This window comes from Cottoperca gobio, chromosome 13, assembly GCF_900634415.1.
Source record: "Cottoperca gobio chromosome 13, fCotGob3.1, whole genome shotgun sequence".
Classification (NCBI taxonomy): domain Eukaryota; kingdom Metazoa; phylum Chordata; class Actinopteri; order Perciformes; family Bovichtidae; genus Cottoperca; species Cottoperca gobio.
Window position 1 is genome coordinate 16989078 of NC_041367.1, and position 16209 is coordinate 17005286.

The 16209-nt window shown below is 41.0% G+C and overlaps 1 protein-coding gene across 3 annotated transcripts; it reads left to right on the plus strand.

Moving 5' to 3' along the window:
• The first annotated feature begins 1124 nt into the window (after window positions 1-1124).
• urb1 (URB1 ribosome biogenesis homolog) lies at window positions 1125-15396 on the plus strand. 3 transcript variants are annotated; one of them, XM_029446900.1, is made up of 40 exons: window positions 1125-1211; window positions 1306-1417; window positions 1622-1761; window positions 1857-2008; window positions 2119-2248; window positions 2334-2430; window positions 2517-2602; window positions 2693-2818; window positions 2911-3041; window positions 3125-3320; window positions 3404-3541; window positions 3657-3830; window positions 3923-4055; window positions 4144-4266; window positions 4375-4487; window positions 4604-4726; window positions 5326-5442; window positions 5577-5715; window positions 5808-5966; window positions 6661-6860; window positions 6945-7163; window positions 7244-7429; window positions 7567-8404; window positions 8518-8722; window positions 8800-8986; window positions 9066-9124; window positions 9231-9418; window positions 9526-9636; window positions 9717-9780; window positions 9866-10034; window positions 10635-10737; window positions 10826-10986; window positions 11081-11192; window positions 11376-11482; window positions 11858-12001; window positions 12128-12237; window positions 12365-12571; window positions 12748-12989; window positions 13749-14327; window positions 14763-15396. In XM_029446900.1, the coding sequence occupies exons 2-40, from the start codon at window positions 1312-1314 to the stop codon at window positions 14951-14953; spliced, it is 6765 nt and encodes a 2254-aa protein (XP_029302760.1). In that variant the 5' UTR covers window positions 1125-1211; window positions 1306-1311; the 3' UTR covers window positions 14954-15396. The 3 variants fall into 3 exon arrangements, with proteins under 3 accessions (XP_029302760.1, XP_029302758.1, XP_029302759.1); XM_029446898.1 differs by having other exon boundaries at window positions 1134-1417; XM_029446899.1 differs by having other exon boundaries at window positions 1134-1417; window positions 14766-15396.
• Window positions 15397-16209: the final 813 nt, after the last annotated feature.

A 16209-nucleotide genomic window follows, 5' to 3' on the forward strand; every position in this document is an offset into this window, starting at 1 on the left:
ACTGCCATTGAATTTTGTGAAGAAAAAAAAAATAGGTCGTGTTTTTGGTTACTTCCACTAAATAACATCATTCTATTCTTTCTCAGCAATCCCTCAAATCAGATATGCGTCATTTGGAAAAGCAGCCTTGCGTGTCGTGTAAGCCTGCAGACATGATGCACCCTTATTCACAAAGGTGTTATGTTTTCTAGTTTTCTAGCATTTGGTGCAATCCCAAAATAAGATGCTTGATTTTCCCTCTTTATGTCGATGTTATAAAGAAATGATTACATACTAAAACAGACTGTAAGACTGCAATGTACAGGTCAGCCCAACATTACATTTTATATTGCAGAAAACCTTTTTACATGCTTTACTTAACAGCATTGGGTCCTCATAAGTTTGACATCAATTTTGAGATCTAGTTAGGCAGTGCCTGCGAAGATTTGTTAAAAGAATAACTGAGAAGAGGCTGCACTTTGGTTGTAAACCACACCCACAAATAGGCTACAAAGCTAAACCACAACTATGTCTACATGGGCTCAGCAAAATGTGTGTTTTGACAAAAATAATGCTGTAATTCATGGAACTAGAACAAGGCATTTCTTTTTCTTTTTCTTTACTCAAGTCTGTCTTGCGAAAGGAATCTTAATCTCAATGAGACTACATGGTTAAACACATGTTATATATATATATATATATATATATATATATATATATATATATATATATATATATATATATATGTGTGTGTGTGTGTGTGTGTGTGTGTGTGTGTGTGTGTGTGTGTGTGTGTGTGTATATAATTTGTGAGATTGGGTACTTGGAATGATACATTAAAGCTACATTTAATATCGAATATCAAAATGTATTACCATACAGGACACACCTCTTTATATGGGCTTTTAGTGTTTTTTAAACTCTCATGTTTTGTTCTCAATAACTTACATGTAATGTGTCCCAGCGACTCAAATGTAATACCAGAATGTAGGCTATTAATACACAGGACTCACCTCTTTATATTGGGATATATTAACATTTTAGTATTAAATGTAATTCACTGGCTCATATTTCATGGGAGCAATTGAAAATATAAATATAAACTGTATATATATTGCAAAGGTATTGCTTTGAAATAAACAGAACGCAAACAATGCGGAACTAAACTTCAGCAGCAAACGTTTCTGACCGGATGACAATTTCGTTGGACCGCTTTCTGTTTACAGCACAACGTGGGTAACTGTGACAGAACTTTTTTAGCATGGTAGTGAGATAAAGTAAAAGTCATTAATATCTGTTTTTGTGCGTATTAAAATGGGTATTAAGCGCCACATGGAAGACTCAGCGGAGTCAAACACTCCGCTGAAAAAAGAAGTTCCGGAGTTCAATGGAACCGTATTTAAAGCCATGCTAAAGGAACCCACCACAGCCATGAAGGGTGAGTATATTGTGTATATGTACAGTTTGTACACATCTCACAGAAGAGCTACTAAGACATAATAGTGATTCATTCATCTGTCCATCTATTCACTTGTGTGCATTGTATCAGTAGGTTATTTGGGCATTATCATTCCTGCCCCGCAGTGTTACTGTGCAGCGCTCTTCTCTGCTTTGGTTAATTCTTACTTTGTATCGCCTGCAGGACTGGAGACATTCGTATCAACCGCGAAGAAGCTGCCATGCTCTGACCTGTATGATGTAGTTGAAGGTTATATTAAAATCTCTATGGAGTGTGCAGAAATATTCAAACTGCTAGAAAGAGAAAAGCATGTAGAGAGTGAGGTAAGTGCTTTACTCAGTGGAGGGTACGAACATAGTTAGGTTATCTGTTTTTGGACATGTAAAGCTCTAATCCAACCCAACCCTGCTATGTCCAGATGATGCTGGTTTTTGAGAGCTTGGAGATGATCCTCCTCAGGACAGCCAGTGATCTGTCCCACTTCAGCATGGTTGGAAATGCCATTGTGAAAAAGACTGTTTCCAGCCACGTGAAACTTCTGCAGGGATCTTTCCAGTCAGAAAATCACAGGTTGGTGTAATGACCTCATTACAAGGACCGAAAACGTCAGTCCTCTCAGCACAGTTTGAAATGTGTGTTTCCGAACATGGCCCTCATGTTGTGTTTTCCGTTGTGCACAGGTTTGTCCGTCAGTGCCTCAGTCTCCTGTCCGCTTTGGTGTCTCAGGGTCCAGAAGCTGCCAGAGATGTCCTAAGTCACATTCACGTCACTAAAGCTCTGTCTGGACTGGCAAAGAGAAAGGATAAGAGGGTGTGATGTAGTGTTTTCTCTTTACCGTTTTCAGCATGTTTGTGGGAGATATGTATGCTGACATTCTTCTTTATGAATTCTCCAGGGAAGACCCGATGTCCGCATGGCTTTTATCCAGTTTGTGCTGTCCTTTTTGGTGTCTGGAGATAATGCTACAGTTGGACAGTTATTGGAAATCAAAGGTAATAATTAGTTATGCTTTCACATTTACACAACATACTTTTATTTCGGGAGGTTTGTTAATGACGTGTACATTTGTATGTGTTAGAACTCCTCCCAGAGATCCTGAGTACGGGTCTGAAGGAGGACAGGATGTCTATAGCCAATCTGATTTTGTCCACCCTGAAGACGAGAGTAAGTACTCAGTAGTTTACAATTTTCATTACAAAAAAAGTAAATGTATGTATTTGATTAATCTATTTGTTGTTGTTTGTCTTGCTGCAGGTTGTACTAAACAAGTTCATAAGTAAAACACAGAAAGTGCGTTTTTTCACACCTGTTGTTCTGGCCAACATAGCATCTCTGTATAAGTGGAATGGGATTGTGGATGCAACCGTTGATGATGACAGAGTGAGTTATTTCCTTTTTGACTCTTTTAAACAAAGGCGCTGTTATCCAAATGTTAAACCTGTGGGTCTAAATGTTATTTCTTTTCTTTTAAGATGTTAGAGGACTCGGAGCATGCTGGGATATCTGTCATCAGGGAACTTGTTCACAGTTTCCTCCTCGACTTGTGTTGCTCTCGTAAGCATGGTATCAGCTTTCATGATGCCAGCTTTGGCACAGCTGGGAGGTAAGTAATCAGTGTGTCAAGTTTACCTTGTAGTCTTCTGGAAGCTCCTCATGCTGATCATAGGGCTTTCATTTTTTTTTCAGAGCTGGCAACATTGTCTTACTTCAGTTCTTGGTGGGGCAGAAGCAGGCCACAGAGGATGAGTTGGTGATGGAGCTGGTGGTGAATGTGTTGAAAGCTAGCCCTGACATGCTGGCCAGATACTTTAAGGAGACTCAGTATTCATACACTCCCCGCCTCAAAAGTGCTTGGCAGGACAATGTCAAGTTACTTAAAAAGGTACTTGCTTCAGTGTTGGCTCTTATCTAGCTTTTCTATTTAAAAACATTTGTGTAATGATCCTTTGTGAATTCTTATGTCAGATCTACGCAGCCCAGCCAGAGATTTCCACAGCCTTCCAAACTGGTGAGGTCATCCCTCTCCCTCGCCTGCTGTCCATGATCATGGTGATATCTCTTCCTCCCGTCTGTAACAAGACCTTCTTCACACAGGGCATCAGTGTAAGTGACTGAGCCTTTATATAATGAATGAATCAGAGCTGCAGTACCACAACACACTGATAATGTACAGTACGTTTTCATGTAATATCAGAATATCTCCTCTTGTATCTGACAGCTTGCCAACACAGCAGTGCAGCTCACAACTCTGTCCATGATGAATTTCACCTTGAAAAGAGCCAATAAGAATTTGGAGTACCTTTTGGATAAATCTGAGTGGCACAGCTCGAACGTATACACTTCTGACATGATGGGGGATTTGGTGCAGCAGTACAGGGAGACTCTCAGCAAGGTAAGCTCAAGGAAGTCTTGTCTTAATACCCACACATGTTAATGATACACCATTGAACAACTCAAGCCTCCACTTTTCATGCTCGGATCCAGATTTTGCCCGACATGACAAGCATAGTTTCAAAGTGGCAGTCACTTAGCAAGAAGGAAAAGACGGATGCTGAAGAAAAAAAGACAAAAACTGAAGGGAGTGCTGAACAGACGGATAATGAAAACAAAGTGCCTGGTAATAACATTTACATTACATGAATATTGTTTTATTACTAATCAGTCCTGTAAAAACATTTGATTGACTGTTGTTTTGTGTTGAGCAGTTGCTGAGACAGCTGAGGTCATCCTGCTGAAGACTCAGATTCTTCAGGTCATATGTCTTTACCAGAAGGTAGTGCCACATCTGGTTAGCCAGTGCAAATTTGACTTCAGCAAGCTCTTAAAAGGTGATGCTTTTTTTTTTTTTATATCATTGAGTTCACACGTTAGTTATTTATTTAAAGTATTATACTGTTGGGTCTTCAACAAAGCTTTCCCTTCTTTCACCTTTCCAGGGATTGTGTCAGAGAAAGGAATGAGGGAAGAAGTTCCCCCAGTTCTGCAGTATCAGATACTGCAGTTGGCCTTAGATCTCCCTGCAAGCAAGTTCTCCTGGTTCCGCATACAGGTGAAGAAGTTACACTGTTGCTTTTATTTCACTACTTACTCTTTTACAATGGTTGTGGTTGTTGCTTTTTAATCGTCGTTGTTTCTAATTGATTGTGTATTGATTTTTCTTCCCAGGATGTTGCAGATACGGAATCATCATCATCCGGAGAGAAGTCGGTACTTTACCTCCTTCTCAAGATGTTTGTCAGCAGCAGCAGCAGCCACCTGAAGACCTCCACACGACTGCTGGTTGTAAAGGTAAGGAACATTTCTTCTTTTCTTCTGTGCATTTGCTTTCAGCCTGCAATATATGTGAAACACAGGCAACTGCAAATCTTCCAACACAGGCAGGCATTTGCCTTGATCATTGTTTTCCCCTAACCCTACACCACATTAGTTCACTTGGACTATCAGACTGGAAGGGGAAGTTTTCTCTATACATTTAAAATAAAACAAGTAATGGAATAAAAACTCAAATACACTTGTTGAATACATTAGTCCATCCCTCAGTAGTTGTCAAAAGTAAAATAAACAGTTTGGAAAATGTACAATTTCATCCGAGGGCTCGACATCATTGACATCATTATCACCAGAGGATATGTTGGCAGGGAACAGTTCAGTCCTTACAGTTAGAAAAGGTAGTTTGTCCATATTACTTGAAGAAGCCTCAAGGATAAGAATACTGTGGTAGAACTGAATAATAATGAAGTAAGTGCAGCAAAGGCAAAAGTCTCTATGTTAATATTGAACTGCAAAGGTTTCATAAAAACTTTGCTAACTTTCTCCCAACACTAAAACTCTATTTCAGGAAGAAAAAAGGGTGACCGCTGTTTTGTATTTCCTGCTTTGTTCTTCAGGTTCTAAAGGACAGCGGGGTGTTTGAGTACACCTGGACTGAGCTTGAGCTTTGGCTCGACCAGCTGGCCAAAGTAGACGCAAACCAACAAGAGACTGTCATCCAATTCTTGGAGAGGGTGAGCCCATCTACGTAACATGTTGTCAACATTTCTGTCTATTACTGTTCTACTAATGGTTAGACAAAATAAGACATTGTGAATCATGACATAGTAGTTATAATATATAAACTGCTCCTGGTCTCTTACTCTAGGTGTTGGTGAAACTGGTGTGTAATTCTTACACGTACACAGATAAGGTTGCCAGCCTGGTCCAGGAGGCAGCTTATCTGCAAGCCAACCTGAGCAGCCAGGAGGGCGACGCGGCCAGTATCCCAATCTCACACATAGATGGTGAGCATTTAAAGATGGAATAAAAGTTCATTTTATGCAGCCAAAAGCATGTCTGTGAAACCTGTTTTTTACAATCTGAAAATGTTTTCTAGATGTCTTAGACATGCTTGACGTCATTATGGAGGGTAATGAAGGTGAGATGGAGGAGCTCGGGCCATCTCTGAGTGAAGACCTCATCATCCAGACCTTCCCCTTCAGTGTGGTCGTACCTGCTGCTCTGGAGGCCCGAAACAAACTGCCAGCAGACAAGGGTAAAGCACAAAATATAATGTTGAGAGTGGAACTACATTACATTACAGTTAATTTAGCTGCGCTGCGCCCTGCCAAGACAATGGTAGGGGAAACACTGAGATGAGCAAGAAATTCTGAGAATGAGACGTGAGTTTACTGGAGATACTCGACCGTCCCAATAATGCATTGCCCTTCAAACTGTCCAATGTTTAAAGTAGTTCATTGGATAAAATAATTACAAACGATGGCGAGTGACGTTAAGGTACAATAAGGAGGAAAAATGCATGAGCCCACATATATAATAGCTCGGAACGATAACTTAGTGATGGATAGTCATGTGACGCAGAGAAGACGTATTGCTTGAGTTTACTTTAGTGTGTACAGTCTGCTGGTAATGGTTTACTTAATTATTAATTTAGTAGGCAGTATGCCGTACATGCCGATTTAGTATTAAATATACTGCACACTAGTATGTGATTTTGAACACAGCCATAGACTGAGGAATCATAAAAATGGTAAGAAAACCATTTATTTTCTCTAAAACATTTCTATTGCAGCTTTACGCTTTCAAATTTGCTGCATCGAAAGAACGTTTTTACCCTAGGCTAAATCCTCTTATTTATGCTTAGAAAATGTTTTCTTCCTCTTGATGAGGATTTCCAAACTAATTATGTAATGTGTAATGTTGATAAGCATCTGTCTTTCTTTTCCCAGGGGTGGTGTATGAGTACTTGTCTGCGGTGCTGTCAGACGTGCTGCACTGTCAGAGAGAGCCGCTCCCCCTCTGTCTGGCTCTGCAGCAGTACGATAAAGAGCTTGTGTCCGCAGAACTCTCTGCTTCTCCTCATCCCTCCATCATACACCTTCATCAGTATTACTCCAAATGGCTACCACAGCAGTGCCGAGAGGAACTGGTCAGTTTTTGGAACCAAACTGAAAAAGTGATATACTTGTAATTTCTTTACGTAGAAAATAACGGTCCCCTTTTTGTTCTGCAGTTCAAGTCCTCTGAATGCCATTTAAAGGGAATGTCAACCCCCAATTCATTCACTGCACTGATGAAAGCTGCGTATAGCCAAGGACCGAACACTTTGCTTGAGGACGCCTTCAGGAAGAGCGTGGAAGGAACTCTAGCTTCCATGTTGATGGCTGACTTCCCAGCAGCTATCAAGCAGATATTACTCTACATAAAATCTACTGTGGAAAACCTTGGCACGGTAAGAGCACAAAACAAGCTTACTACTCAGTAAATTACTAAGTTTAAAATACACAAAACACATCATGTCCTTCTGCACAGTTCTCCAAAGACATAGGAACTGCTCCTCTGAAGGCCGTAATGGGAATACTCCTGGATTTGGTGAGCAAGCTACAAGGCTTCCAGGAGACTACCATCTCTGAGCCAGCAGCCGAGAACTCCCAAGAAGGAGCAGACCTCTTCCTGGAAGTCCACCAGTCGTCCACAACAGAAGCCAATAAAGAGCAGGTTGGGAAAAGTTCACTGTCTTTTTATGTGATGGGGGGGGGAAAAAAAGGATTTTGTACAAACCATGACCAATGTTATAAATTTAGTTCTACTGTTATTAGAATTCCTGATTCTAATATGACACCCTCTGTGTTTAGATCCTTGTTTCTGCCCTTGGCTCCATCTTCAAGCATCCATGTTTGCAGCAGTGGTTTCTGGCTCTGGAGCTGGCTGCTTTGCCTCCTCACACTCTGAATCCTGTCAGGCTAAAGCACATGTGTGCTCAGCTGAATGATGACATGCTGGCCTTGCTGAAGACCTGCTCCCCCACTCTCTGTGATCTTGGTCACCTGGAGCTTATTAGTAGCTATATGGAGTCTATAGAGAAAGCTGTGCTCAAAGAACTGATGGAGAAGGGCTCCCAGGCAGCAAAGAAACAGTCCAGACCTTTCCAGGCCCTCCTGTCTTTACACAGCTACATGGACTCCTGCAATCTCAGGGAGGTGGTTTCCAAGTTGCTACTCCTCCCCCACGAGAGCCTAATCTCCCCCAGCAGTAAGGGCACACAAGCCGAGCTTAGTGTCTATGGTCAAGCGGCACTGCAGATACTCACAGAGTCTAAAGCTAACCCTTCCCAGGACCACGGCATCTTTCTATCGCAGGCACACCTTCACGGCCTGAGCACCCTTCTGCTGTCCTGCTCCAGCCCTGCGCTGGAGGCCTTCCTGCTGCAGACTCTGTCTAGTGAGCCAGCCAGTGCTAAACTCATCCACACAGATGTGCTGCTGCACTGTCTCCAGTGTCCTCTCCCAGACTCTCTGTCCATCAGCTCTCTGCTGCTGAAGAACTGCTCCACTCACCGCCTCTGCTTTGATATGTGGTGCCTCGAGCCAGAGAACATGGAGAAGCTCTCAGACCAGATGGAAACATTCCTTCCACTAATCAACACCTACCTACAGGTGGCAAGTAGAGAGGATCCTGCTAGGCCAATAGATGGTTAGTACCTAAACAAGTTCTCTATTGTCTTTAAAGCATACAGCACCAGTATTTATGTCACTCATTTCCACTTGTATATTAATTTTAATATGCCTGATTGCTGTGTTTTATAGTGCAAAAAAAGGTTGTAAAGGCTTTGAACCAAATGCTGCTGGCCAAATTGTCCCAATGTGTTCTGGGAAACCTGACGGAAGACTCCGGAGCCCAGCTTGCGGAAACACTAGCCAATCTGATCAAGCTCTCTGCAAACATCAAGGACACCAGGAACTTGGTCAGCACTCTGCCCAATGCTCTACAAAAAGTGGACAGTTTTGAAAGGTAATCATTAACTCTTTATACGATAAGAAAATTATCAGTGTAACAAGGCATTAGCTAAAAATTGTTTTCTCTTTCAGGTGGCGACTAGTAGATGTGATCACTGAGAAACTGGCTGATTGCCCAGAAGAACAAGACACCTGGAGGAAGTCTGTCACCGCCGCTGCCCTCAAGTGTCTCACCGCCGCTTACAGTCACTATAAAGATCAGGCTACTGCCCGGTCAGAGCAGGAGCAGAGCATCCTGGAAAGACTGCAAGGACTCCTAGTGGGTTTATTTTCCTCACACATACTGTACATGTTGTGTTTTTATTTCATGCATTTAATAATACATCTTCTTTACACAGACATCAGCTGACGACATCACTGCCTCTGAGTGGAACAGTTTTGTCAAGAATGGACTGAAGTAAGATATTTGTCTCAATCCATTCTGCTAGATGTTTGCTCAACAGCGTCTCATCACATGCATTTGTTTTAAAATCAATTACCTAAAAGATATTCTTCCACTGTAGATATCGCTACAGAGATCACCACTTTCTGAAGACATTGGGAAACCTGTTGGAACTAATGTACGGTGGCCGTGAAGTCCACAAGGATCTGATTCCTTTATCCACCCTTTACATGATGACCAGCAGCCATTCTCTGTTCCTGCCCACCATGTTGGACTCTGATGAAGAGGCCAGCAGGTGTCAGGCTAAAGGTATGTGTAGAGCAGAATAGAATGGAGAATAACATTATATTAATATTATCATTCAATTATTTATTTTATTATTGAAGACAAACACACTTCTGTTGTTGTCCTTTCAGAAGCGTTATTGTCCCTCCTTCTCTCTTTGGTGAAGAAATGCCCAACAGTCTGTAACATCAATCACTTTGTTGTACTTTTGGGAGCATATGGAGTTACACTGAGTACTGCAGGTAAAACATGACATCTAAGTATATTTGTTCTTGTGTGTTTGTTGTCCTCCTTTCCTCTTACATCTGGTTTTGGTTTGCAGATCAGAAGCTATTACTGCTTCTTCAGGAATATGAAAGAAACAATGTCACTCTGCTGAAATTTCAGTAAGTTAAATTCATGTTTGTATTTTCTAAATGCAACAAGTGTAGTTGTGTTTTGCAAACTCTGATTATGTATTTTCAACCGCAGATCCTTCTTGTGGGGCCCGGCCGCTGTGGAACACCATAAGACCAGGAAAAGCCTTGGAGCTTCTCTGTGGAAGCAAGAGAGCTCAGACGACTTGTTGGCCCTGCTGAAAAGTGACTGGATGCTCCAAACGATTGCACACTTTCCCCAGCAACGCAGAATCATGCTGCAGGTTGATACTTTTATTTAATATTCACTTTCAAGAACAGCTTTTCTATAAGAAGTTACCTTTGATTGGTCAGTTGTATCGAAGCCGTAAGAGTCAAGTGAGAAATAAGTTCAGGTGATCCATTTCTTTCTTCTGATCTAAATAGTTTTCTCTCCTGTTTTTAAGACTCAAGAACAGGTAGAAACAAAGTTTGGCCAGCTAACATTTTTCTATGCCTCGATAATCTTTCTAAATTATCTTTTTCTCATCTGTTAAAATGGGTGAAAAATAATTAAAAACATTTGGGGGCAGGAGGTTTTTTTGTTACTGTTTGTTGTTGTAATACTCGTTTTGGCCACAAGAGGCTGAAGCGCACCACTACCTTATGTTTTTAAATAGGTAAATATTTTTGTACCTTGCTCATATATTTATGTTCCTTAATGTTAAGCGTGTGTTGAGAAATTGGAAGAAAACATTAAATGCTGTTTAGAGCATGGGGTATTGGTGCACTTAAGCCTCTTGTGGCTGAAATGTTTATTTCAACAACAAACACTAAGAAGTGAGAAACATATTTGTTGTTATTGTGATGAACCTTCTTAATATCTAAATATGTCTTTATTATAGGATGATAAGGAGCTGCTGTACTGTAACACTGCAGTAAAGGACCTTGGGAATGTGTATGATCCCCGTTTTCTTTTGCCTCTATTCAGCACCATACTGCAGCCAGGTGAATATATCTCATTGCTGTTGTCATCGCTCCTAATCAGTTATCACTGCTTTATAACCGTTACTTTTCTCCTTTCTCTATGTGACAGAGTGTGTGATTGACTGCCTCAAGTTTGTATCCAGTCATGCTCTGGGAGTTACTTTAATGTCTCTAAGTAGCTACGACCCAAACTTGAGAGCGGCAGCGTACCATGTGCTGAGCTGCTTCTACCAACACCTGGAAGGTGCTCGGGTCAGAGAGAAGAGACAGGTAAAGTGTGAGGAAGGTGGTGTGTTGGTATTTAAATATTATAAGTGTGGAAATGACCTCCAGAAACACTGATGAACTTGTTTTTATCAAGCAGTTGCTGTACTTGATGGACACCGTGAAGAATGGGATCAGACAGCAGAATCAAAGACTTCCATTTGTCCTGACCACCTACATCGCCAAAGTGGCTCAGCAGATGCTCAAACCTGGTGTGTAACCATGAACACTTGTTAGTCTCTGACCAGAGTGATGGCCCTTTAGACTCATAGACTCATAGTGTTAACTTTATTTGTTTAGGGCTTGTGTGAGACTTTTATTGAAACTGCCTGCTACACAACATTCTTTGCCTTCAGGGTCATTGATGTTTTTTCTTGTTTTCCCTAATTACCCAGAGGACCACATGTATGTGGTGTTAAACAGGTTTTTGCTGTCCCATCAGAGTTTGGACTTCAGAAGAGTCCCAGAGTTCTTCAAGCTATTCTACGGCTTTGACTTGGAGGTACTTGGAAAGATTACACGCGCATATATATATACATATGTATATACACATATATGTGTGTGTGTGTGTGTATATATATATATATATATATATATATATATATCTCTCTCTCTATCTCTATCTCTATCTCATCAATATGCTTCAGAAAACGATGTTTTGTTTACTTGTACTGAGAGGTTAATAATCATGATTGTAGAATTCTACCCTAAAATAAATAAATGATTGCCTAGATAAACTCTTAGTGTGTCAACAACATTCAACCTTCATCTGTTTGTTTTGCTCAGCCCATGTTTTTTTTTTTGAGACTGATGTTATCTGTTTCTATGGAGGGGTGTCAGCCGTGAGAGTACGACTGACTGTCTTTTCTTTCTGCAGCATAAAATGGAACGTGAGTGGATTTTGAGCGTGCTGGAAGAAGGCATAAGTGATGGACACAGCTATGAGTTGTGTGAACAACAAGGCATATTTCAGACCCTTCTAGGTTTCAGCAGCAGCCCCCTGTGTGATGAACACTCCCAGGTACACGCTAGGAATCACAATGATGCAACACAATAGCAGTGAAGTCATGCTCTGAGATGCACTTCATAAGGGAAAAAAAGGAATTATGTCTAATGTGCATGTATTTCACGTGAATCTTTCCACTAGGCACAGATTATCAGGGTGTTGTGCCAGGCTGCCCGTGTGACCAGAGCAGCTTATAACCTCACCAAGAGCTGTGGGCTCCTAACCTGGATAATACAGGTGGTTGAAAAAAGGTAAGCCTGAGAGTCTTAGCTTTGGCTATTTATTTTTGACATTATCATTCATATTACTGCAATAATCTCTTCAGCCAGCTTTGTTTTTTCTACAAAAGTCTGTACTTATTTTCCTATTATTATTTAGGAATCTAGACCAGCAGCTGCTCAGTGCCATCATAGAGCTGCTCCATGTGCTGTGGTTTACTAACCTGGGGCAGAAGGAGAAGCAGGTGGATGGAGCCAAGACCTCCTCATCTACAGAGGAGAAACCTCAGAGCTCAGGGAAGTGTCTCCCACTCCCACTCATCAATGAATTCCTGTCTGTGGCATCAACTATCAGCAGACACCTCAGGTAAAGCACCATAACCATCAGAAACATTTAGCAGTGGTAGGTGGGAAAGTGCAAATGTAATAAGTCACTCTTCAAGTCACTCTTGACTCAACTTAATAATACCTATAAATAACATAATGTATGTTAACTGTCGTTTGATCAAGGATATCAGTGTTTGTTTGATCTCTTCCTGTCAGGTCGCGTGTGAAGGCCGCTCAGCTCAACCTGTTCCTGCAGACTCTTTGCTCTGTACTGAAGCATCGCGGGACAGCTCTCAATGTAAACAAGCAGGCTGACTGGCTAACACTCCACCCACAGCCTCTCTCTTGTACTGAATCCCTCACCCTGCTTCTCTGTTGGGCCTCGCTGTCCCACAACACGGCACTCCTAACCCAGATACAAGCGCTGTCTGAAAAGCACAAAGTGAAGGAATTGCTGGGTGAGTGACTTTATGTGTGTCCTTTAACAAATTCTATCATACTGAAAAATGTTGCCATCGTTGTCTTTCTGTCAAAAGAGGCCTAAATTGATCTGTGCCTAAATTGCATGATAGAAATCTGTCACAAAAACTCCAACAAAATAATAACAACTGCCTAACTTGGACAAAGGGCATCATCAAAGAGAAATAGCCATCACAAGTTGAAACTCACCAACATGAACTTGACACACATTATACAGTGTATAGGTGTTGACATTCATGCTAATTGTCATGAAAACCTAATATGACCCAACTTGTAGTAGTATTTGCAATTGATGTTTAATTATTTTCCTAATAATTAATATTTTTCACAAGTTATTTTGTCTACACTTTTGCTTAAACAGGGCTTCTGCTTAGCCTTGATAATTACATTACTGCTAACTATACATTGTAGATACTGTTTTCTTTAAGACTGATTAGTAGCCATGGTTTACCATTAATTCCATTCTGATAGAAAGTTTGTACCGTAAAAAGCACCAGCTCCGCTCAATAAGTGCTCCAGCCTGGCTGCTCTTTAGCTGACCCTGTGTTCTCCTCTCTGTAGGGAAATGAACAGAAATGAGGCATAAAAAGTATCAATTTGTTTCATATGATGACACATGCTGGAGTTTTTCCATTACAAACAGTGGAAAATGTATATCTTAGTTCTGCTTCACAGTATCTAAATCATTCCTTGTACGTCAATGGAATAAACATGGTTTTGTTCATCTTCCTCCTCAGGGATGGGGAAGGATAAGGCTAGAGGTAAAGGCTCCTTTTCCCAGGCCCGCACAAGAAAAGAGAACCTGGCAGAAGATGCTGAGACAGAGAAACAAGAAGAGAGTCTCCTGACACAGTGTACATTTTACCTCAGCAGTATCTTTGTCCACTGGGAGCCTGTGTTTCCCCTCTCTGAACCCCAGCCGGCTCAGCCAAGAGACAAACTGGATGCCAGTCAGCTGGCCGGTGATGCTGCTCACCTGCTCACCAAGTGGTCCCTGAGGTGCTTGGTGGAAGACTCGTATGATGAAAACAGAACAAAAGAGTTCTTGCACTGGGTCGAAAAGGCTGTGATGAAACACAGCAGAATCATGAATGTTGTGTTACTCGATCCTGGCATGAAAGCAGACATCCTTCGACTCTACCATCAGGCCTTTGACGCTCAGTGTCACTCCAGCATTTCAGCAAGAGTGGAAGTCCTCCAGCTATTTACCAACATAATGATACGATTACTAGAGACCCGAGGCAACCTTCCAGAGCTGCATCAGGCTGTCGTCTCTGCCTGCCTGCCAGCAGCCACACATGATCAGTCTACACGTGGTAAGAGCCTGTCACCTTATTCACAGACTCTTGTAAACATACTAAACAATACTATATCAATACTGTGCCTCCCTTAAAAACTCACCTTTCCACTCTATAATACCAAAAGATCTATGTTTTATTGAAACACTGAAATTAGAAGCAAAGGTTCCCAATCCTTTAACAAAGGAGGACCATAAATGTAATTTGATGGGAATGCCATCACGTGGTATATGATATTTAAACGTAAAATTATTGAAGGGTCCCAGATCCTCAAATCTTTTAAACAAAAGTTGTTATACGACGCAATTAACAAGTGTTACATTACTTTAATTACCTAGCACTATTTGTGCCACATTTGCAATACACATGGAGGAGAAACTTTATTTTGAAGATGACACCATTGAAATAAGTTGTTGTGTAAATGAACTAAGCCTCTTGTTTTCTCCTTTCCAGTAGAAGGGCTGTTTCTCTTGTCGTCATACGTCCATGAGTTGTGGAGAGGAGCCACGTCAGCAGAGCTGTTCCTGTCTCATGTCAGTTTGGTGACGGGAGCCAAGTGTAACAGACAGAAAGCATCTAAACCATCACTGAAGCAAACTGCCATCAGAGCCATCTGTAATGACATCATTACCCTGAAGAGTTAGATATGACACCTGAACACTACTGTGTTCTCTGAAATAGACTTAATTACATACCATTCTTGTAAAAAGACTGAAGATATTTTGTAAAACCCTCAGTTATAAAATGTTGATTTACAAATCTGTTACACATTTGTGAATGTCTTTTTGAACATGGTTCCTGCATGACCGTACTATTTTAAACCTGTGTAATTATGTGAAAATGTTTTGTTTTAGAACACAAAATGAAATTGTAATCTGCTGTCTTGATGAAGCACAATAATATACATGTCATCTCCTTGTACTTTTAACATCTAGGGCAAGGTTCACATGTACACAGACTGAAGGTTAAAGGACAGGATAATAGTTGCATAACATTGTGTTTATTGGCAAACATAGCCTTGCACTTCGTATGTATTCAGTGAGATGGAAATAAAGCAGGATCATTGGCTACTATTTCTTACACACTGCCTCTAGTCTCAAATGTCTTTGTTTCCCCAATATCATCTTAACAGTTACGTTTCCATCAGTGATTTTCTATTCGTGTCCCTCACCACTTTTATTATTTTTATTTTAGTTTTTTTCACATCCATAAAAAGTGCTCCCATTCAGCCCCAGGTCAAGCAGTTGGTGTCTTTGGTCTTCCTCTGATGTTGGATCTTTGTTTCCTGCAACAACAATAATAACAAAGTTTAAAGTTAAAGGTGTGTGTGTGTGTGTGTGTGTGTGTCAATGTTTCAGTTAGTAAGCCCACTTACCTGGACAAGTTTCCACTGCGAGACATTAGATACAAACTGAGAAAGAGGAATCCCATAAAAGCAGCCAGAATGATCCAAAATATTATAACAATTAAGTCTGAAAGGGGAAAGGAAAGTGGCTATTATCTTCAGTAACATCAGAAGAAGACATACAAAAATACTGTAATGCATAAAGACTTACATTTGTTGTATTTCAGCTTGCTCTCGTCCACAATCGTAGGATCGAGGTAATCATAATAGTATTCCCATTCAAAAGGATCAGCAGTGGTTGAGTTCTCCATTACAGCCAACCTCTCATTTTGGGAGTGAAGTTTGTCTGTCTCATTACAAAAAGTTGAAAAAAATGATAGCCATATAACCAGGATGAAAAACAGTCGTTGATTCCAACAACTGTAGAAAGTGGGTCAGTCCAGCAAGCTTAGAGACAGACCCCTCCAGCCCTCACCCACGTTTATGTTTGTCTGCTCAACTCCAGTTGTGTTTCCTCTTGTCAGTTCAGCTGACTTCATTTCAGCAGAAGTGTGC

Excerpts from the sequence above, each read along its gene's own strand:
- urb1 (XM_029446898.1), top strand. The coding sequence starts at position 1,294 with ATGGGTATTAAGCGCCACATGGAAGACTCAGCGGAGTCAAACACTCCG. Across the intron at positions 2,431-2,516 it reads ACAGTTATTGGAAATCAAAG|AACTCCTCCCAGAGATCCTG; the intron begins GTAATAATTAGT and ends TGTATGTGTTAG. Across the intron at positions 4,488-4,603 it reads TCTCCTGGTTCCGCATACAG|GATGTTGCAGATACGGAATC; the intron begins GTGAAGAAGTTA and ends TTTTCTTCCCAG.